This window comes from Phallusia mammillata, chromosome 2, assembly GCF_965637545.1.
Source record: "Phallusia mammillata chromosome 2, kaPhaMamm4.hap1.1, whole genome shotgun sequence".
Classification (NCBI taxonomy): domain Eukaryota; kingdom Metazoa; phylum Chordata; class Ascidiacea; order Phlebobranchia; family Ascidiidae; genus Phallusia; species Phallusia mammillata.
This window is the reverse complement of record NC_137253.1, coordinates 21513745-21537074: the sequence shown is the minus strand read 5'-3', so window position 1 is coordinate 21537074 and position 23330 is coordinate 21513745. Positions and strand designations below refer to the sequence as shown.

At 36.8% G+C, this 23330-nt stretch overlaps 4 protein-coding genes across 5 annotated transcripts; all 4 read right to left on the bottom strand.

The window, feature by feature from the left end:
• Positions 1-588: 588 nt before the first annotated feature.
• On the bottom strand, positions 589-8308 carry LOC145212460 (hemicentin-1-like). The gene is made up of 8 exons (XM_080080581.1): positions 2918-8308; positions 2713-2759; positions 2464-2597; positions 2244-2409; positions 2051-2181; positions 1799-1992; positions 1154-1324; positions 589-879 (listed from the first exon to the last, which is right to left on the bottom strand). The coding sequence occupies exons 1-8, from the start codon at positions 2986-2988 to the stop codon at positions 729-731; spliced, it is 1065 nt and encodes a 354-aa protein (XP_079936707.1). The 5' UTR covers positions 2989-8308; the 3' UTR covers positions 589-728.
• Positions 8309-8376: 68 nt separating this feature from the next.
• On the bottom strand, positions 8377-9956 carry LOC145212461 (E3 ubiquitin-protein ligase RBX1). Its single transcript, XM_080080582.1, has 3 exons — positions 9785-9956; positions 9501-9707; positions 8377-8805 (listed from the first exon to the last, which is right to left on the bottom strand). Exons 1-3 carry the CDS (start codon positions 9839-9841, stop codon positions 8755-8757), a joined length of 315 nt encoding a protein of 104 aa, XP_079936708.1. The 5' UTR covers positions 9842-9956; the 3' UTR covers positions 8377-8754.
• Positions 9957-13691: 3735 nt separating this feature from the next.
• Positions 13692-18112, bottom strand: LOC145212459 (phosphoinositide 3-kinase regulatory subunit 4-like). Its single transcript, XM_080080580.1, has one exon. It carries the CDS (start codon positions 18037-18039, stop codon positions 13969-13971), a length of 4071 nt encoding a protein of 1356 aa, XP_079936706.1. The 5' UTR covers positions 18040-18112; the 3' UTR covers positions 13692-13968.
• Positions 18113-19915: 1803 nt separating this feature from the next.
• On the bottom strand, positions 19916-22916 carry LOC145212458 (alpha-1,3-mannosyl-glycoprotein 4-beta-N-acetylglucosaminyltransferase A-like). 2 transcript variants are annotated; one of them, XM_080080577.1, is made up of 7 exons: positions 22505-22910; positions 22055-22249; positions 21743-21922; positions 21344-21556; positions 21109-21258; positions 20442-20557; positions 19916-20253 (listed from the first exon to the last, which is right to left on the bottom strand). In XM_080080577.1, exons 1-7 carry the CDS (start codon positions 22763-22765, stop codon positions 20196-20198), a joined length of 1173 nt encoding a protein of 390 aa, XP_079936703.1. In that variant the 5' UTR covers positions 22766-22910; the 3' UTR covers positions 19916-20195. The 2 variants fall into 2 exon arrangements, with proteins under 2 accessions (XP_079936703.1, XP_079936704.1); XM_080080578.1 differs by having other exon boundaries at positions 20221-20287; positions 22505-22916.
• Positions 22917-23330: the final 414 nt, after the last annotated feature.

Genomic DNA, 23330 nt, shown 5'->3' with positions numbered 1-23330 from the left:
TCGGCAAACCTAATATTCGGTACATCTCTACTTAAAAAACGTTAGTTCATTGCGATATCATAGCCGTTTTGTCTTGCGTGTCTTGGTTCGAATTGAAATTGTATGATTTTCTCCGCAAAGAAAAGAAGATACTGTAGGATCTTGGTTTGTAAAGTTAACATTTCATGACGTATGTTGACACCAACTTTTATTAACACTTATAATGTTTAGTAGTGGGTCATAGCTTTTCATATATTTTTTTAAAACTTTTTCCATAACTTCAAATTTTAATTCCTTTCTATTGTTGTTTTCAGCTTGTAAAAGTACGACGAAGCCGCAAAATTATAGTGGCCTACACATCACTATATTTGATATTTTGCAGAAAATTACATTAAAAAGTTTGCATTAGAACTATGTGAAATACCAGGACAGATACAAATTATAAACCGTTTCCTTTTGGTTTGTTTATGTACCAATAAAAAGTAAACGTATTTTGGTAATGTGCTTAATAAAAACTGAAACTTTAAGGTCTCCTTAACAGACAACTCAAAAAGTATTTTGCTGGGTGAGACATGTAATTTAGCATGGTGATTTGTGTGGAGGTGGTGCTCAATTTTCGCTTGTTTATTGTCATGAGTTAAAAACGTACGAAAAATTACAAAACACAAAGGTCATCTGCTTATTACAGTGTCTGATTGTCATTTGTTGTTAACTGCTATCGTCTTATCGTCTAACAGACTCAAAGCACTTTAATATTCTGTTTCATTCGAGTTCAGGTTATCCTCATCCGAAACTTCATCGCTCTCCACTTGCTCTTCCTGCTGGTCTGTTGTGTCAGGTTCGTTGTCGTCCTGGTTATCATCTTCCTTTTGTTCGTCAACGTTACTTATCAAATCCGTACTGCGTACAAAAAGTTTTAGTGGTAACTGACATAAATTATTCAGTTTTGATCTAACCGGTACAAAGAAATAATCTTGCATGCGACTGTACCCAAACTCCCTTTCAACGCGAACCAAATACAAACCGTAAAATTTAACTAAACAAAGACGGAGCCATGAACAGAAGCACGGAAGTAGTGACATTTACAATGAGGTGTGTCTCTGTCGACACCTAGCGGAAATATGCGAACCTTACAACCGCTGACTACAACACGGTGTATAGTGTTCCACTCTACCTTGCTTTTTGTAGCATGCCCTCGCTCTCGGATTCGCCATCATGCTCAGTTGCAGATATCTTATCAGGAGTTTCGTCCATTTGATCGTTTTCGTGAAGTATTCTTAGGATTTCATCACGTGCCTCATTTTCATTATTGTTTTCAAGATCCTCAACTTCACTTTCGTCCTTACTTTAATATATTATTTTTTTATTATATCCGAAAACAAAGCCGTCAACACTAAATGGGTTGAAACCCTAAAGCAGAGTTGTAAACGGGCCTAAAGTTGGAGCCCGGCCCGAACCCCAAAGTACAAGCCCAAAACCCGGCCCGAACCCGAATCGTTTTGAGAAGCCCGTTTAGGCCCGAAACTTTGACTGAAAGGCTTATATATTAAAGCCTCAGGGAAGACCAAAACAACAAACACAATTGGTCTTGAACAAGGCCTTTTTCGCGCAGTTTGACATTAGGTCACGTCCAGCAACTGGCTACTTAGTTTGATAAATTTATTCAAACAAATACTGACACAGAGTGTACAATCCGGCCCGAATCAAGCCTGTTTTTTTTTCGAGGAAACCTCAGTCCGAACCCGACCCGAAAAGCCCCGTCCGACTTACAACTCTGCCCTAAATGATGAATACCTCAAAAATAAAACTTCTCACTTACTGGTCACCGGAAGTCTTGCAAGGCACGAAACATCTAATTGCCTTCGGAAGAATACATGAACCGCCGCAGGACGCCGAGCGCGTTACATAAGGTTTCCTCCAGCCGTAACTACCGGCGATTCCTGCACACGTTCCATATTTCCAGAAGCAGTTTTGCTTCTGACAGCACGGCGTTTTGGTACAACTTCGCGATTCCTGCGAAAGTCGGCATAAAAAGTATTAAACATATCCAGGCCAAAAAAAAGATTTATACCTCCAGTTTTGGACAGGCTGTTCCGCCGTGCTTTGGTTGCACGAGTATCGTTCTTTTGCGAGTTTCGACTTTCTTTTCATTCAGAGTTTGACATGAACTCCATGTTCCCCAAACGGACACCAAACAGGGCACTATAAAACGCACACATACAGTTTTTCTTGTCTGTAATATTACTACCTCTGAATAAATGTACCTTTCACACACTCGGTTCCAATGCATTTGTGTACAGGTGATTTACACAGACCACAGTGATTAGTGCTGGTAAGTTTGTAAACTTTCACACCCACTCCACATTTCACACTGCATTTTTCATATTTCCATTTGCAAACCTCTGCTTTACCGATGCATGTTTTGCTTTCCTGCAAATAACAATTTTTGTATTTACGACAGAAATAAGAATAAATTTGCTTTACCGTGGTTTTCGGACAGGCTTTTCCGCCGTAACGGGCATAAACAGTATTCTTCCTTGTCCGCATTTGGACTCCACTTTTGCCGCAAGTATTTGAGCATGCTCCCCATGGGGTCCAGCCGCTAGTTTGACAGTGAACTAATGAAAAGATAATGGTAAAAAACAAACGAAAAACATAACGATGTGTTAAATCAATATTTGTGTGTGTACGTTAATTGCTTGACTTAACTTGACTAAAAAAACAAGTACATACCAGGTGCAGGTGCTCGTCTTCTTCTTCGTCGACGTCTTCTTCTTCTCCTATAGTGCACAAAATTAAAACTTTCTCCAAGGTTTAAACAATCGAATCTTGTTCAACTGGTATGTAAAAAAGTTACAAAACTGTAAATGAGTTTAGCGTGTCATACAGTAAATCACTTATTATCGGCTACGTCTACTAAGTCACCAATCCGACTTACCATGAAGAAGATGGATTTAGAAGAACAGCCAACAAAATCGCAATCAGTAAAACCTGCACAAGCAACTTCATTCTTAATAAAAAGGCGCAAACCCCCAAAATTAGACTCCCAACCCAACTGATGACAATAGTACACCAGACTTGGGTTATAAGTATTGACTTATTTCCAAAGCGGAAAACCCCCACTAAACGCCCATATCCTAAAATATAACTCGGCAGGATGCAGACCTTCCATAAATAAACACAACTGTTTTTAGGCAAGAAGCGAAACGCGCAGGCAGTGCTATAAACAATGTTTTTTTGTTTTTCAAAGCATCAGTTCGCTACGCCTACCCGCAAAGCGGTTGTGAATAAATATTTTTATATTGTACGATGATTATACGCAACCACAATTCGAAATATATATCAACATTGCTGTATTTTCCATGCAATCAAAAAGTCCGATTTCGGCCAAATTTTCAAAAAAGTTCGGGCCGAAACTGAAACATTAGAAAACAGCGTATTCGCCGAAATTTTTCGGCCAACCGAAACTTCGGTGCATCACTATTTTGTTCATTTCTGTCCCAAAATGAAACAAAACAGCTCTAAATTTTCCGAAGCTGCCGTGATAGTTTACCGAGTACCGATGCAGAATCGACGGCTGGGGTATAGTGTTGCAAATGTTTTGTGATTGTAAACAAACTTGAGACAAATACCAAAAAGTTTAAAGTTTTAAAAACTGTCACCTACTTTTATACAATATATTTGAATCGTAAATAAGAGTTCTTGAAATATACTACATGCGGCCGCAGAGACCAGTGTGTGCGGCCGTGAACATGCATATATATGCACTGGCGGCCGTGACAAAAGTAAAACTGTTTTGCAAAATATTTTAATTTTCAAACTGCTCTAAACAGGTTTGGTGGTTTGTACGCCTATTGTGTGCAATAACGTCATAAACAGTTTGGACTGGTTGTCAGGCTGCTGATCAGCTTAGTCTGTGCATCAAGTTAGATATTAATCTGGACTTTTAGATGGTATATATATGATAAAAAGCTATTTCATCATTACATCAAGTAATTTTAAAACAAAAATAAGTTTTCAAACAATGCATGAATACTTTAGTAATTTTTGAGTGAGAGCAATTCGAAAAAAACAAGTCAAGTGTTTGTATTCATGAATTGTTAACACAAATACAACGACATGTATAATTCGAATAAACCCAAGCATGTATTCGTATTCATGAATACTTACGCACATTTTAAAGTCCAGCAATTCGATTCGTATTCGAATGATGCGAGTCAAGTATTCGTATTCACGAATTGTTTCGCAATGCTTAAGTGGCAAGCAATTCGAATAGTATTCGAATAACACGCGTTAAGCATTTGTATTCATGAATAGTTGTCCAAAAACAACAACGTGTAATTCGAAACTCCAAGCGTGTATTCGTATTCATGAATACATTTTAAAATGTATCAATTCGAATTGTATTCGAATTAACAGTTTCAGCTATTTGTATTCACGAATTGTTTAGTTGTTGTAAGAATCAAACAATTCGAATGCACCGACTCGGGTAGCCTATTTGTAGTTGCGGTTAGAAGGTATTCGAACAAAAAGTAACATTTGGGTTTATGCATTACAAGTTTAGCAGTAAAAATGTAAACCAACGAGCTTTGTTTTGCCACATTAGCTTGAATGATTTAAATCTCTGTTATATAAATTTTCCCAAATTGACATGAGATGTTTGCTTCCAAAACACGCTTCACCTGACATGTGAAAACAACCTAATGTTGCAAGCTTTGTAACACAATTGGATTTATGTAACATCACAATCAAAGTTCTATGGGTCATTGTTTCGTAACATAAACAAAAATTTGTCAAATCAGGTCACATTCACTGCCAAATCGAATTGTATTGGAATCTATTTGGCAAAAGTATGTGGCAACATATTCTCGACTACTCCCGGTCTGGAGGTAATCGGCAATTCGAACTGTATTCGTAAAAACGTAGTCATGTATTCGATTTTACTATAATCTTACGTTGCCAAAGGCTGACAACAATTCGAATTGTATTCGTATAAATATAGTCATGTATTCGATTTTACGAATTGTTTCGTTGCCAAAGGCCGACAACAATTCGAATTGTATTCGTATAAATATAGTCATGTATTCGATTTTACGAATTGTTACGTTGCCAAAGGCTGACAACAAATCGATTTGTATTCGTAAAATATTATCGTGTATTCGAATTTGCGAATTCATAGGTTGGCAAAGACCCGCAGCAATTCGGATTGTATTCGAATGAATTTATTCAAGCTTTTGTATTCATGAAGTGATGATTCAAAAGTTAACATCTACTATTCGAATTGTATTCATGCACTATCGAACGAAAGTCAACATCAAATACAGCACGAAGGTGGTAAAAACTGTATTCGAATGCATTCGAATATGAATGACGAATACGAATTGCCTCATGTCTGCCTACAAGTTGACCTTTAGTGGTTCGTGGTCTTGCGGCGGCCAAGCTCACAATGAGAATTGAAAGACCATTTATCGCGGCCTTTGAAAAAGTCAAGTTTATTTCTTCATCTTTATGTTGAGCAACAACGTTTTGCCTGACATATACGAAACCGAAGCACGTTTATCGGGTTTAAATTACGTCTTGGTGTGAAACCTTCGCCAAAACTGAAAATGCGCGTGATAACTTTATTAAACGATATACCATTGCTGCGCTAAACAGCTGACTGTCTCGAAAACGTCTGTCTGCAGGTCAAGCTGAGCCCTCCCGCTCTGCATAAAACCGCCTCAATAGTTAACCAGTGAATTACTCCCTTGGGACTTCTACGGACAGTGTACACATATTATGTGTCGCGAAAAGTAACTATTTGGCCGATTAAGGCAAAATTTTAAATACCTACTGCAAACAATTGTTTAAAATTTCAGCACATCAGGGTTTGCATTTATGGCCTAGAACTAAAACCGATTATTTCGCGGGTTAAGGTGTGTAAAATAGGTTAATCCAATAAACCAACAAAGCATAAAACCCCTAGATAATTTACTTCAGTCAGTACAGCCATTTTAAAAATTGTACGTTTTGGGGGCCTGGATGAACCGCTGGGTCATATTTTTTTAGTCTAACGTTGGTTTGTTATACGCGTTTTGGGGGCCTGGATGAACCGCTGGGTCATTCAAGGTCAAACTTCAGGAGGATCCAATTTGGATTAATAACTAATATCTGTCAAAATTTGAAGCACTCTTTCTTGACCAAACGCGTATAACAAACCAACGTTAGACTAAAAAAATACGGACAAAGACAATTTTAAGGGAAGCAGACCCATAACAAGAAGGGTGGCTTTAGCATATATTGCCCTTGCATATACACTATAACCTATTTTAAAACATTGATATACTTCCTATGCTTATTTTATATTGGGTCCCATACAATTCACTGTCTTTTATAACCTTGGTTGTTTCTGCAAGCAGAAACTCATGGGTCCCCACACATGCAAAGTTGTAGATTATGCATTTCAAGAGTTAACCATGTGAAAGTTTAGTGTTGTAAGGTAAAACGCAGTGATCGGGACTGGGCTTAAATATTAATACTATGTAGAGTACAAACTATATCAATTTAGATTCACCCCAGGTATTGTTTGAAGTATGTCCTATTTAACGTTCTTTTTCAAAGAAACAAAGGAGTAAGTAGTGGCATAATGGGGTAAAACAAAAAATGAATAGCAAATTCTACAAGCTGTCCAATTTTCATTCAATTCGAACATTGTGAAAAGGGTTACACATTTTAGAGATTAGTTGGTTAAGTTGTGGTGCTACAGGGCAAAACATAACATTTGAGGACTTAGTATGTTTAATAAACTTTGCAAATTTCATATAATTAGGACGTTTTTTAAAAGTTTATTTATTTTAGGGGGCTAGTTAAGTAAATGTTGGGGCTACAAGGTAAAACACATCAATTGAAACCTACAAATAGCATAGTCCACATTCTACTCAAATTTTATCCAATCCCGACACTGTTTAAAAAACTGACCCATTTTAGGGGGCTAGTAGGGTAACTAATGGGGTCCGACACACAAACTAAAAAAGTATGAAACCTCAATCAATAGTACTGCAAAATTTCAGCCCAATCCACCAATGTTTAAAATTTCGACCACTAGAGGTGTTTTGAGCAACAACCGTTAATGTTTCTTATGTTATAGGGCTGTTAACAACCCCCTAACTACCATGGCAAAAAATGTTCACCAAGCATTTCACAAAGTCACAAACGAGTAACATACAACTGCTTGCCCTTGTAACACTATTGAGCAACAGAAATCTTTCGCTTGTGGTGCCCAGTAACATACAAATACGTTTTACACTTTGGGGGCTTGTGGGGTAAATGTTGGGGCTACAGGGTTGAACACACCAATCGACATCTATAAATGACATACTCTATAAGCCATCCAAAATTCAGCCAATTCTGACACTGTTTACAAACTCACCCATTTTAGGGGGCTAGCAGGGTAAATACTAGGGTTATTTGGACAAACAAAGTGGGATGCACATCTACATAACTTTATCTACCATCTGTATGAGTTTCAGCCACATCCATCAAACATTTGATGGAATAACGAGTCGGACAAACTTTGGGAAGAAAATAACCCATTTTAGGGGGCTAGCGGGGTAAATACTGGGGTTATCAACAAAAACAAAGTGGGATGCACATCTACATAACTATATCTACCATCTGTGTAAATTTCATCCAAATCCATTTGACATTTGATGGAAAAACGAGTCGGACAAACTTTGGGAAGAAAATAACCCATTTTAGGGGGCTAGCGGGGTAAATACTGGGGTTATCAACAAAAACAAAGTGGGATGCACATCTACATAACTATATCTACGATCTGTGTAAATTTCAGCCAAATCCATCACACATTTGATGGAAAAACGAGTCGGACAAACTTTGGGGAGAAGAAAAATGAAATAACAAAAAATAAAAGAAATAAAAAAAAACAATTTGAGTAAAATCAATATGTGTCCCCTTCAGGGAAGGGGACCCATAATTATTAAAAAAACATATATACACTGTAACTGTAAGAAACTCCAAAAACAAACCAAATCCTTGCTCGTCATGAAGGGGGTAGAAATGCAAAAGTGAACTTAAAACTCCATTATGGGCTTAAACCCTGGACCACATAATATATTAAAGTAGATGGAAATTCAGCTGATATGAAAGTTTTATTCAGTTCAAATTGAAGTATGCAGGCCACAATCTGTGCAAAACAATTTGCATTTATGTTACACATGCAAAGAGTAGGAAAAGAACTTCTATAAGGACAAACTTGAACACTTTGATACTGTCATCTCATTGTTTTGTGCACTACAAATACAAACCAGCTAACTTTTTTACACCCTTGTTGTGATGTTGATGGAGTTGCAATCCAAGTAAAACCATAATATATGTTTTTCACAAAATAACACACTCAGGTTGAATTGAACATTGTGTTTTATCATTTAATAAGGAAAACTCAGGATTTATATGCAATACGACTGATATGTGGCTTTGTAACAAAAAGAAACTTAAGTCAAACTTTTACACAAAGCTCATGTTAATTTTACCAAGAACATCCAAAAATACTGCAAAAACAATGCAGTTACAAAAAGTTACTTTTGGAGTGTCTAACAATAAAATGTAGTCAAAACAGCCAACTGCCAGATGCCCATCTTTGCACATATCCATATGATGACAAAACATTCACCACTGGCACAAACAAGCTTTGACGAGTTTAAACAAGTTTAAGCAAGCATATAATGAGTCCAAAAAACAGCCAGTATTGTTACTTCCATTCCAAGCCTGTTAATTCTTCTATCGGCCATACTTTTGGAATTCCCACTCACGATTGTCCAATGGACAAACCTAAATATATTATGATGAGAATGTTTTAAACTATTAATTTTTTATGAGAAAGAACTGTAAAAACTTGATTTTCATTTTATGTCTAAGATCTGATGTTTCATTGAGTTTGGCAAAGGAGCAAATTTTTTTTTGTTGTTGTTGTTTGAGATCAATCCACAAATATGCCTTCCATAATTCACACATTTTTTATGCCTAATCCACTCAAGTTCAAACAGCCATTAGAGAACTGCTGAAACTGGATTTTCTGTGAAACTGAACTGTTTATATTTCACATACAACACCACGTATATATTATGTTATAACAAGTTCCATTCTGCAAATAAAATAATCCATTTCTCAACTGAAAACACAGATATTAAAAAAAACGTTATATCATCACTATAAAAATGTATTGCCAAACAAACCAAAAGCAAAAAAAATTCTCCTGTATATTAATGAGATTTCAAAGGTATTTTACATTTATATATATATACCCCAAATAAAAACAGATCTAAAAGGAAAAAATGGTGGAGAAAACTTGTTTACAGTTTTGCTAATCTCTTTTCTCCAGTTTTATTAAAGGTACCATAGAAGTCATTCAGTCCATTTGTAAACCAAACATCAATCAACCAAAAATAAGTGGGGAAAAAACTCACTTACTAAAGTCTTTAGATGAAGAAAATCAAATAATTTTTAAATAATAACACTTTACTCACTTGTCTAGTCTTTAGCCATCGTGAAATGCAGTGAAAATGAAAGGCATGATTACATACACCCCATGCAACTGTACATTCTTCTGAAGTTGTCGAGGTTTGGTTTGCTTGACATTCAATACAAAGATCCATAATATGATTTCGGCAAATAGCACAATTGTCGACTACAATATCCCATGCCCAAAGCGCAACAGCATTCCACTTCTTTACCTTTTAATAATACAACCACTTTATATTCAAATTCTTAATTAAGCAAATGAAAGTCTTAAAGCTGTGTGAACATTTACCTCAAATCTTTTCTTTGTTCCAGAACTTGAAGATGTTGAAGGCTGATCAACCTCCATGATATTCTTATTAGTAAACTAGTAGTTCAACAAATCGTATTTTTCCTTTACAATGTCGGAAATTTTTGAACTATTCTTCTATTAACCACCTGAGCATAAAATCAGTAATATTACAGAATTATCATACGATATTTGCATTATTTAGGTAACTTGAAAAACGTGTTGGTGTGTAGGCAGTAGGCACATAAAAAACTGAACTGCTAGTGAAAATAAAAACACCACTAGAAAATCATTAAACACATTAAATATTCCATGATTTCCAACTTGGGTCACACTAAAAGCAGAAAAACGGAAAAGCGGAAAAAAGCAGGAAATCAACACTAAAAGCAGAAAAGAAAGGAAAAGCAGAAAAAAGGGAAATTTGTGTTTTCTAAGAGGGAAAAAATAATTCCAGAAAAACAGGAAAAGAGTGAAATTTCTTGTTTCATAAGATTTTGAAATACGAAAAGCAGAAAAACGGGAAATGTTTCTTTATTTGTTTTTTAAACCATATTTTTATTATAAACCTTTACCCAGACCCTAAAAGCCCTAACCGTCAACATTTTATAGATTGCGTGGATTGCGTATTTTGGAGGAGCCCCTTTCTAACTCGTAAAAATCATTTCAATGTGATCTATTAGCGTTCTACATCGATTGTGTCGAATACTGAAAAACAAGAAGTGTTTTTTTATTTGTTTATTTCCCGTCTTTTCTATAATCAATGTAGAATGCTATTAGAACACTTTCGAATGGTTTTTACGAGCTAGAACGGCAAAAAACAAATAAAGAAACATTTCCCGTTTTTATGCTTTTCATAATAAAACAAGAAATTTCACTCTATTCCTGTTTTTCTGGAATTATTTTTCCCTCTTTTAGAAAACACAAATTTCCCTTTTTTCTGCTTTTCCTTTCTTTTCTGCTTTTAGTGTTGATTTCCTGCTTTTCCCGCTTTTCTGTTTTTCTGCTTTTAGTGTTACCCTTCCAACTTGCATGGCTGAAACAAGAGTTTTTTGCATTGCTTTAAAATTGTAAACGTATGAAATATACAGAACCAACTTCATTTTTTACACAAATATCTGAGCCACTGGCCACTGCCACAATCACATCCAATCCAATGACTCAAAAGTCAAAACAGATCAAATCATTTAACACTCGCTTTTGTGACGTCACAAAGTGTGAAGAAGTGCAAACGTACGCTCGACGTCAAATTATTTTTTTGCAATTATATAAGTGAAAAACAACATATGAAAGTAAAACATAATTTTTAACCACTATCCGCTGTTTTTATGCAATATTTTTTGTTGTGACACACGAAAATAAAACACTTTTGTTACGGTCAGTTATCTTGGTTAGTAAATTGCTTTGGATAAAGTTTAAAACATAAAAAAAAAACTTTTGAGAAAACTGTTTCATTGCTGTTAAAAACATAATATTTACGATGTGAATTTCGTGACGATTTTTGCCCGGTTTCCGGGGAACTTGCCGTTGGGTTTAAAGTACGCCCACTAGAAGCGCTCTTATTTTTAACAAAGACCTTTGTCAGATTTTTTTTCGCTGTTACTGGGTGGAAAATGTGGCCTTTCACGGTGACAGTTTCAGTTTAGACTTCCAGTATTTAATGTATCCTTGTGATATAATACACAGACAGGTGTACAGGAATGTTAGTTTTTTGATTGATTCTGAACTTAAATATAATAACTGATAACCTAGCATGCGTATTCGACAATAACCATCAAAACTATACATTTTTAGACATTCCAATAATGATAGCCACAATGGCTTTTCAAAGAAAATGGGTGTCAGATTCGAATTTGGATAAACTGTGGCATGAAACTATTGAAAAGAAGGAAGCAAACAAGCTACGAAGGTCTCCAGACTTTTGCAAAGAAGCAATTTTAAGTGCCACTTTGAAACGCATTTCTTCAGAAATGATTATGCGCAGACTATCAACTCCATCATGTGGCATCGAAGCGGAAATGGAGACTGAAAAACAAACAATTACGATGTTGTCCAGAGTTTCATGTGATAGTGATTATGAAGAAGATGATGGTATTAAAATCACTTCAGGAATGAACTGTGATGACTTTGGTGATTCAGATTTTGCCTGCACTGATAAAGAAAACGCATTTTCTTTTGTGGATGATTTTTTACCGGATTCTTCTGAATTTACAGACATTTGTGACATTGACAATGCTGGTATTAATATTAGTAATGTTTCAACATTTACACCTGAGTCACCAAAGCGCAAAAGGAATGAACTAGAAGAGGATGATGATAATTTTTTACATGTACCTGTAAATGAGGCTACACTTTCCAGTTCACCAGCTAAACGACAAAGATGTAAACCATCGCACTTAAATACAAACAATGTAAAAATAAAACCAAGGCGAAAGAGAAGTAAAAGTCCAGTAAATCATAAAGAAACTGTCAATGCAAGCCACAAACACTTGTCTGATCAGAAGGACAATGAACATCATCAAGAAAATACTGAATCTGTAAGAATTCCTGTTAAATCAGTGGTGAATAGCATTTCTGCATTATCCCTGGAAGTGGGAGAAAGTTGGAAGGCAAATGCCAGTGGCTCTTGGTGCATACCAGGAAAAAACTCAACACATAAAGACACATTGGAGCTTGACAATTTTTTTAATAATCTAAAGAAAGTTTCTTCATGAAGAGACAAATGTGGGATATATACAGTGATGTTTTAATCATGTTTGTAGGTTGTTTTTTTCTTGCAAGAGTGCAATGTTTGCAGAGCATTTGAAATGATCGTGGTATGGAAGGATTTAACTGTTTTGGTCGAGATGAAAATAAACTTGCCATTGCAAGTATAAGGTTTACTGCCATAACTGAAGAAATGTAGTACCAATGAAAGCACATGTATCACTGCAATATTTATTTTGAAATGTGTGAAAAAGTTACTAACTTTTTCTTACCTTTAAATGCCACTGTGCCAAGTCATTTATATTGTTTTAAATGGACCAAATTGACAAGATAAACACCATTTTTGTTTGTTTTTCACCTAAACGTACATCTGAAACAGGGTGTAAACCTTTAGACAAACTTTCTAAGGTATTTTACGTTATTTATATATTACATGCCTTTATTGTTAAAGATGCCAACAATTTACAATAGCTATTAAACTTGTGACTTTGCAGAATACAAAAGATGGATATATGTTTTAATACCAGTGGTAATGGTACCATAAATCTTGTTTCTGCCTCACTTGTTGTACTACTTAACACTGAGCTGATATGCCTGAAGGCAAATTAAACAGATGTTTCTACTTGTCTGTTCATACGATGAACTAATTACCAGAAAACTAAATACCCACCATTATTGTACTAATGCCACACAAAACATTAACGGTTTGATCAATAAAACAGCTAAAAATATGCAAAATTTCTATTAACACCTGGTACTAATTGCAGTTGTTTGGATAAAACTAGCCTGCTGTGTTTGTTCTCAAATAAAAGGTTTTTGAAATATGGAACCTTACTATTTATTATTGATGTTTTTCTACCTTTTTTATGACACAACTTGATGTGTAACTGTTGACGATGCAGTTTGTTTGAATTGAACTTGTACTAATTTGATGCAGAAAATTCTCGAATCTGTTTCGAAATTGCAATAGCATAACCATAAAAGAGCATGCAGATGGTAACTATTTATACAACAAAAACAGCAATTATAACAATAAATATATTGCACAAACTTTATTTTGGTGTGCTTAAAATGAGTTTTTATTTGAAGAATATTACCAAACCAATGGTTGTAGTACTAGTCCACAGTTTTTTTTCAGCTGATAAATCATTGCTTTTATACTGCACTGCTGCAACACTTTAATCAAAAAAAGTTTTTTGTTACAATGTATAGACACACGAAGTAACAAAAAACAGAAATCACAATTAAATACAGCAAGACTTTCTCAATACCATTAAACTTGAAACTATTCAGGGAAGCGATTGGATTCATAATATCACAAAATAGTTGAGTGACAGCAATGGTTCTGTAACAAAATGTTTTGGCAGATCAAAAAAATAAGCAGGTGGTCAAAAATTTTAAACATTTGCCACCACTAATAACTTTCTTGGTATTTACCAATAAAGCTAATAAATGCAATCAATAATCACATGCACAGTAAAAAGTTATTTCCAAATTTTTACCACTCCATCTCTGGAAGTTGATATAAGGAACTTTTGGTTTACATGAAACATCGCAAGATCTGTGATTACATCATGGTGATGAATAGGCACAGCATATTCACCAGATCTCACTGGTTTCTGTTCACCTGTAGAGCGACTGGTAACTGGTGCAATAGTCTCATTTCTGTTCTCCTCAATCCTTGTTTTAGAAAGCTGCTCCTGAATGACAGTTGTTCCATCAACAAGGCGAGTGTCATATGCAACATTATATTGACTTCGACTGCTTGAATACTCAGGTCCACAAACAATCCTCGAGTTCTGGGCTTGGGCTAAGTCCCACAAACGTATTTTGCAGTCGGTTCCTCCAGTGTAAAGCTGGCATCGATCTCCACTCATACACATTTGCAAACCATTTACAGAGTCAGTTGTCTTCTGTGTCAGGGACAAAGGTGGAGCTGTGCTTGCCCACAGAGTAAGATGACGTGTCCCTGTTTCAATATCCCAGACACTCACTTCATTGTTGCCAGTTACAACTGATATTATGCATGATGGTTCTGCCGGGTGGGCACATATTCTTCTTACACCTGCAAGGGAGGGATGACTAAATTTGGTTATGGGAAGTTGGAATCTTAGGTCCCAACAGGTGTGAACTCCTCTTACTGTACCAACACACAACCAGTGTTGCTTCGGATCGATACAAAAAGTAGTTGGAAGCCCGTGACATAAATCCTGTTGCAACTCCCATATAGGATGTTTTGTTCTTACATCCAGTGCTACAATATTTCCATAGCTAGTCAAAAATACGACCACTGGTGAATTTACTATTGATTTCAAGTCAGTTATTCTACCACATGTCTGTTGATTAACTGGATAGGAAAATTGTACTCCCCCATCCATCATGGGAGCAGAATCTGCCTTTTCACCTGTGGATTTTGATATCATGGTTTGAACTGATAAAGAATGAATTAAACCATCATCGGCGGAACATATTATTTGATCATTATTGCAAAATGTCACACATCGTAGAGCACTGCTAAATTTTGGGGAAGATGCCTTTGATCTGTTTACGATTGACTTTCCCTCCAGTTTTGCTGTATCCCACAATCTTAAATATCTGTCTGAGGACACGGTTACAAAATAGTCATGAGATGGACTGACTGCCACTTTATGTATTGGCCCTCTGTGCTCAAACATGTGTGCCACAAGCAACCCTTTGGGCTGCCAATCAGAAGTAGGAAGGGCACTTGAATTGTCAGCCATTTCTTCCAAGTGGCGTTGAGCAACATCACTTTTGTAAAGATCACGCCTATGATGAACCAAGGCCCTCAAGTCCAGTTTACAAGATGCATACTTGTATTGGATTTCATTCTGCTTTACCTCTTGTGTGGAAACTGGCACTTGTGTGGCAGCAGTTTCGAGTTGTGACATGGAAACAGATAAATTTGATGAACTTCCTTTCTTATTGGACACATTTGCTTGTAACTGAGTTTGAAATCTCGAAGTGTCCTTCCCAAACATAGTTTTCCACTCTTCATTCATATCATGTGGCTGTTCTGGCTTTTTGCGGCTGGCCTTTTTTGTGTGCTGTTTGTTTGGGTTTATGCTGATACCAGCCTCAGATTCTCTAACCATATCAGCATGTCGCCGAACGAAGCTTGGCCCAAGGTTCATGATGTTAATTGTGCTGCCATCTGACCGAACTTCATTTTGCCATTCACCACTTATGGCATTGTTTCCGCTGCCTAATCGCTTTTGTTGCTTTATTATCAAATTTTCCAAGCACAAAAGCATATTTTCATCATGCTCCGACATTTCTTTTAGCAACAGTTTTCTAAAAACAGACTCAGTGTTTGAGTCCATCACTGTTTCATCCTCTGTGTCCTCAATTGGTTTTTGGTCAGAATCCCTTTTTGCTTGTCTTTTTTGCAACAAACTAAACAATGACTTAATATTTGGAGTGTGGTACACATAATCAAACACTGAATATTTGACTGATGGTTGTAAAGCACTGAGTAAAATTGAATTTACATTTGGTTGCAGAACAGGATATTTCAGCAATGGAGTAATTTTGGGTACAACATAACACTGTACATCTATGTTATCAAGCACTTGGGCACAAGCAGACAAAAATGCAACTGTGTTTTGACGAATCCACTGGCAGGGATGAACAAGAAATGAGGCATTTTCTTTTACCAAATCACACATAATTTGTTTTGGTATTAAGCCCAACTCAGTTAAACTGGTTAGTGTTGTCAAAGCCTGAGAAACAACAAATGCTTCCATATCATTAAGACCTTGTTGCAGAAGTGGCTTTAAAAAATGGGAACTTTGCCAACCAACGTAAGATGCAACAGACACCAGACTACGGAAAAAGGCAGCTCGTAATTGCCAATCTTGCTTGTCATTCAGGAAAGTTATCATATGACTGAGAAGCACATCATTTGCCTTCTGCTTTCCGAAAAAGGTGCAAAGACGAGCCACTGAAAACTCCAACAAAGACTGACGGACAGTGCTGTCAATATCACTTAAAAGCACCTGAACACGGTTTTGAGTTGTGTGTCTAAGGACCTGCAGTTGTGTGTCATAGTTGGGTTGGTCCCCTCCCACTGGTGAAATGTAGGTTGAATTTTGGGTTTGCTGTGGACTGTCCAAAAACCTCAAAGCACGCTCAGCGAACACTGCTATGTTTTCTGCAAAGCTTTGCCTTACTGGTACAGCAGAATCCTGAGCACAAAGGCCAATTCCAGGAAGGATATACTCACTAAATATATTGGACTCTCCACGTGGCACTCCAGAAACAAATGTCAGGCATGTGGCAAGAGATTGAATTGCCTGTGCACGAACTCTTGGAACACCATCCCTTAACATATCCATTAGGTACGGGACAAAGCGCTCCAGAATAACATCAGATTTGAGATGTTTTGCAAATTCCACTAGTAGATGCATTGCCTTCAATTTGCAGTTACAATACTTCAATTTCCGTATACATGATAAAAGCAAAGAAGCAACAATCACTAAAGTTTCTGATTCACCTTGCTTGACAACAAGGTTCTGAATTATTTTGTCTAAATCAGCATGAAGTGCAGAAACAATTTGGTCTGCTGACATCAGTGGTGGCTCACAAAACCTTCCCAGGTAATATTTTAGGTAGGAATAAAATAAATCTGGAAATGCTTTTCCTTTCCAAATTGTGAGATACTGCTCGGCAGTGTATCTCTTTGAAGGATCCACCTGGATCATATGCTGAACAAGGGATCGAATATTTAGATCTTCAATTTTTTCCAAAATAGCATCTGGGTGAAATTTATTTTCCCGAAATGCAAGCAATTGTGACAAATCAAAAAGTGAAGATCCATCTGTAAAAATTTCTGCCAAAACACAACCTGCAGAAAATATGTCCATTGCATGAATTGCATTGCCATCCCGTTCTGACATTTGCAATTCATTAGTAGCAAATATCTGAGCATTGTCTGTGAACCTCTCAGGCGCAATGTAACATGTACGCCGTCTTGAAGTGTCAAAGAAGTAGTTAAAGTCCGCTGGATTGTCATCTGGTAAATAGGCTGGCTTGTAAGTTGCAAAATCAGAAAGTAGGAGCCAATTCCAGCTGGTTATTAAAACATTTTCACTCTTAATATCCCCATGCCAAATCTTGAATTTGGCCATTTGGTTTAAAGCACACAGGAGTTGGAAAGCCACCCATCGTCGCTCGATGTTACTGTAAAAAGGTCTGGTACTTATTCGATCATACAGATTGTGCTTAATATACTGCCTTACTAGTAATCCTGCTCGATCAGTTATATACATTTGCTGAAATGGCAGGCAATTGGAAGCATGCCTTAATCGCCCAGTCACATATTCCACTTCACTTTTATAGTAGTCAAGATTCACAGTAGCATCAGGCACAACAAAAACTTTTATGACTGTATAGCCCTCAGCAAATTTTGCTCTTGCAACTTTCATGAAACGAGTACTTCCCAAGCTTTTGTCAAAGGCATACTCAGGTGTATCAGCTAAGTAGCTTTCCACAGTTTGAATCTGGGATGGTGCGGTGGCAGCAAGGGCATTGCCCATTTTTTCAGGTATTCAATGCAATAACATTTGATAGTGATAATGAACTTTAAAATCTAAGAACAAAGAATGTTAGGTTGTGGTGTTTCAAAACTATAACAAACTTTATGAACTGACTGATTATGTATTTCAATCTAAATATATATATTTGCCTTTTATGTCATGTCAAGTAAGACTTTTGTTTCACTTGCATTTTGATTAAGAAGAGATGTAACCATTAAACCAGGGGTTCCCAACCGGTGGTACGCGTACCACTAGTGGTACGCGAAGGGTTTTCAGGTGGTACGCGAGTAGCTTCCGTTTTGTTCACAAAAACCTCAATTTGCAACTTTATATTTTGTTTGTCTGGTTTTGTTTACAAAAAAACAGTCCCCAGGCCTATTGTCATTGTTAGTTGTTACGTAACTATTCCTGTTGTTTCGTATCATTACGATCTTCAAAATACAGGTCATGTCAATTCTCAACAAAAAGCATAGTTGCTACTTGCTATGAAAAGCCGAACAACGCTGCGGCACAGTGGGCGTTAATTATGTCAAATGATTGCTCTTGATAGATATATCTACTGATTTGGTGCTTAAGATAGCGTTGAATGAAATATGATTCAAACAAATTAGTTGTTCTGCAAGAAGTGGTACCATAGAGCACTGTAGAGCACATTAGTGCTCTATGGTGGTACGCGTGGCAGTGCAGAGCGTCCAGGTGGTACGGGATCGTCAAAAGGTTGGGAACCCCTGCATTAAACCATATAACAAAACATAGCTTCTCTAGCACATAGTTTCTTCAACATTTGCAAGCATGAAACTAAAATATCATTGGGGACATAGACAACTTAATTTATTTTCGCAATTCTGGCAAAACTAAAGCATGCTAATTGCTAACAAATTATGATAAACAGCGGTTTCAAAACACAAACTAAGCTGCAAATTTACATTGATATCAGCGCCCCCTGGTGCTTTTTTTTCGTTTCGGTTCATCAATTTGTTTCTATTTGATTCTTGGTTTGTGGGGGCAACTTCTGGCTCGTGTACAATCAGTGGTGGGATTCAGCCGGTTCGCACGGGTTCTATAGAACCGTCTCACGACACTTCATGAGATCAGCGAACCGGTTAGCATTACTGGTTACTGTCAATGAACTTTTTGTAACAAAACCGGCTGAAAAAACATGACTTTTGTGATAGAACCGACTGGCAGAAAATTTGAATCCCACGACTGTAGCCTAGCTATGTCGTAGACGTATATAAAGTTAAAACATTGGTGTCGCCTTCTGTTTTTGTCACGGGGTTCGAATCCATGATGTTCCTGATCGGGATTTGTCCCCGGGAGTGTCCTGGCTTCGAACCCCGTGAAAAAATGAAAAAAATGATGTTCCTGATCACGAATTCCGATCATTTTTGTTGTGGCACCTGATGGTGTTTAGGATAGGTTAGTGACTGGATGTAGTAGATTTTAGAGATTTTCCTAACGGTTGGGTTAGTTGTCGGGTGTCACAACAAGGAAAATAATACTCAATTGCTACCGTTTTCTGAAAGAGATGGCAACTATAACTACTGCGACCACCTAGGTTGTAGTTCGCAGTAGAAAATATTGCTCATCTGCTGTTTGACATGCCAATTGTTTGACATGACGTGGGCTAGGCTACCGTTTATGCCAACAGCCAATCCAAAGGTTTTGTTGGAAACTAGAACGCCGTAGGCAACCCTTGTTAATAAGGAAGATCTACTAACACTATACCCCACGGCAGCCGCACATATAGCTACATTTCGATTGGTAGTGCAAAGAGAACAAACCTATTTAAAACGATATAGCTCCTAAAATGCTGACAATTGGGGATTTTTGGGTTGTGTAGGCTAACCTGTTATTATACCTGCAATTGACAAAATACTGAGCTGAGTTTATAAAGTTCTCGCACACTCTACTGGCACAGCTCAAAATCACGAAAACAAAAATAACAAACAACAAAATATCACTGCGCAATCTGCGACATAAACACATGTGAATCATTTTATAAGTTTGTAAAAAGAAAAAATAATTTTTTATTAGCCAACAGCAAAATAAGGCACATCACAGGTTTATAACAGCTGATTCATCCCCTTAACCATGTTTTTTATATCGCGGAGTAGGACAGTATCTGGAAGGATTTTTGCTCATCCGAAGATTGTTTACTCCTTAAACGAGTGGTCTTTCAGCAACTGCAATTTTCCCTTCAGTGATGATACTCTACATAAACAGTGTATGGTTTATACGTTGGGATCTAGTTCAAAAACATTAAAAATATTAAATACGCTGAAGCATCGTAGTCCGATGATTATTTTGGTTGCTTCGGACCTATAAGGCTTTATAATACCTTGGTATAGGCTAAGAGTAGCACAATTATCATAAAAATACAGGTTTAAGCGTAAACTTACTTTCCGATATGTTGAAACAATGAAGGCGAATACATCGGAGTCTGTTGACGAGTTCGAATCTGACACTGCTGCTCATTTTCATCAAAACTGCATACTTTTGCTCTGACAAAGTCAATCTGAAATCAAAATAGCCATAAAAATGTACAAAAACTGCTGTTAATGCCAATTACCAACATGTCAATCCGCTCTGTTTTTTCATTTAATCGCAACATAATAAGTAAATTTATTGCGTACACGATCCTGCATGTGACAGGCGATAATGCACATAAGAGTCTGCTGTGCTACACGGTCGTTAAAACGCCATCCTCGAATACACTTATAATAGGCTATGTCGGAGGTTCGAATCCCAACGGAGGTAGATTTTCATAGTTTATATGTCTTGTCACACGAAAACGTTTTGGGGAAAGATTGCTTAGATATGATTTTTTTATCCTAATTTATATTGAGATTGCTTTGATCGCTGGGCGGGATGAACGATTCAAGAGCTGATCCAGTAATAAATAAATGTTCATCTTGTTTGCCTAATGGTCAAACTGTTGGACAAATTCTTTACTAAAAGATAATTTTTGATGAGATTATCCCGACTGAGCTACACCATTCAAGCCATTTTTAATGTGTCATATTTAACTGGAAATGTAAAAATGAGGAAGTTTCCTTTTTTGCTTACCTGTAACCAGTCAAGGGGTTTTCGATTCCAAAACATGTGCAAAAATGTGGAGTACGGTGGAAGCGCATTGTGTTGAAACAGCTTTCCAATAGCTCCAAGGTTACAAAAAGAAATGTAAAACCAATCGTCGTTGGACATTTCTTCCACATACTGCAATAACACAACACAATGCGTAAAGTTTCAAGGCTTATATTGTACACCCATTATCATTACCCTTTTGTACAAGTGGTACTACCTTCATAATTTTCTCCATGTAACCCTCGCTAGCTATAACGTCATCCTCCATCATTAAGTAAAATTCCGGGGCTAGATTGTAAATGTACATCATGAGAAAAATTTGGTCCAAGTTTTGTTTGGATCTCCATTTGACTCTTTCAAAACTGTCGCCAAAAGTCAGTGGTAGAACTTTTGACCAATCAGGGTAGTACTCTGTCGGAGGACTTATAACCTTTGTAATAAAATTGAAAGACAATGTAAGGGCCCATATTGACAGCACTTTCAGTTTAATAGTTTGCAAACCGTATTGAATGTAAATTTGACAACAGTTCTAATGCAAATCAAAGTGCTTCCATTGGAATGCATGCAATGTTTTACACATAATTAAAATCCTATGAGTATTATGTAAAATTTTTACCTCCAGGGTTCCATCCTCGATTTGCTCTGGGAATTTTTCCGCAATTATATTGGCCTGCTCACGAATAAACGAGGGATCGATTTCACCAATAAAAACAACAATCCGCACGTCAGCTCGCCGGGGGATTAAGCTGAGCAGGAGGGAATGGACTGTACCAGGCAAGTAATTCTTTCCCTCACGCTAATAAACAACAAGAAACAAAAATCGATAGCTTGCTTTGCAAATGAGTTGCACGAAAATTTGCCGCAATCGTTCTTCCATTGCAGTTTGATTGAAGATGGTGACTTGTATTTTTAAAACCGTTAGCTGTACCTTCACTGTCGGGATTCCAATCACCACCTTCGACCCTTTCTTTATGTTTCCGAGCTTATATCCGGGTCTTGGAGTTCGCAAACCACCCGATAAGGCAAAGTTAGGTTGCAATGGGTGTTCGTATGTTTGTATTTCACTTCGTTGCTCCGTGTAATGTTTAACGTTTTGAACAATGGTTTCATCTTTACTTTTCACCTGAAAAATAAACAGCCTTTATAAGACATAACATTTTTACACCTACAAGGCCCAAACCTTACTTCATGACATATGCAGCAAATGATTTGCTTGAAATATGTACAAGTATATATGTTTATACCACATTCTTACTGTTTTGTTTTATTTTACTCGTGAATATGCAATCAACAAACTTCTTAAGTTTTGTTTGTTTTAGGATTGCAGTTAAACGAGATGTTATGTGAATAAAAATTAAGGCATTAAAGAAGCACTTACTATTTCTTTTCGCGGAATTTCTGCTTTAACCTCATAATTGAGATCTTCGTTTGTTGCTGGCGAAGAAACTGTTCTGTTGTTCGGTGTAATCAAACCAATATAATACACTGCCAAAAAACAATACACCACTAAAATGGCCGTCCAAATGTTGTTGTTTCTCGATGGAAACCGAAACATTTTTGTCTTATTTCTGATTGTGTCTGATACTTCTGGCGTTTGGCAACAAAGCAGAAAAGCCTCTGGGCCTGAAAACGCGTACATGCTTTTTTGATCACGCCTCAGGCACTCAGCTGATATTTCAACGACGATTCTCTTTTAGCCAGACCAGACCGTTCACTTTCTTTAAAAGCCGATTCGCCCAATCAGAGAAATTAAATTGGTGCTTTTTCTTTCAAAACTGCTACTGTCTAGTTTTGACAGTATCTGGTGAAACAAGGCAACATCTAAACCCGTGCATACTACCAGGCATTGAAATTGCATTGGCATTAAATGGCATGTGGGACTCGTGTGTAAGGAGAAAAAAGGACGATACCAATGGGAAAGTATTGTATAGCATTGATCCAAAAACACACAGCTGGTCACTGATTGGCCACGTGTAATACTCGAAACATCACGCAGATTTTTGTTTTGAACTGATCAAAAACTTTAATTACTCATGAACCTAAGCGGTTTTCGTACAATTAAAGTGTCGTCTTAAAATAAAATAAATTAAACGTTTAAGTTAAAAACGAAAATGCTACGTAAAGAATTGTGGAGTTTCGAGTGCTAACGATACAACATGAACACAAACTTATACATTCAAGCGACTTAAACAATTTATCATGTG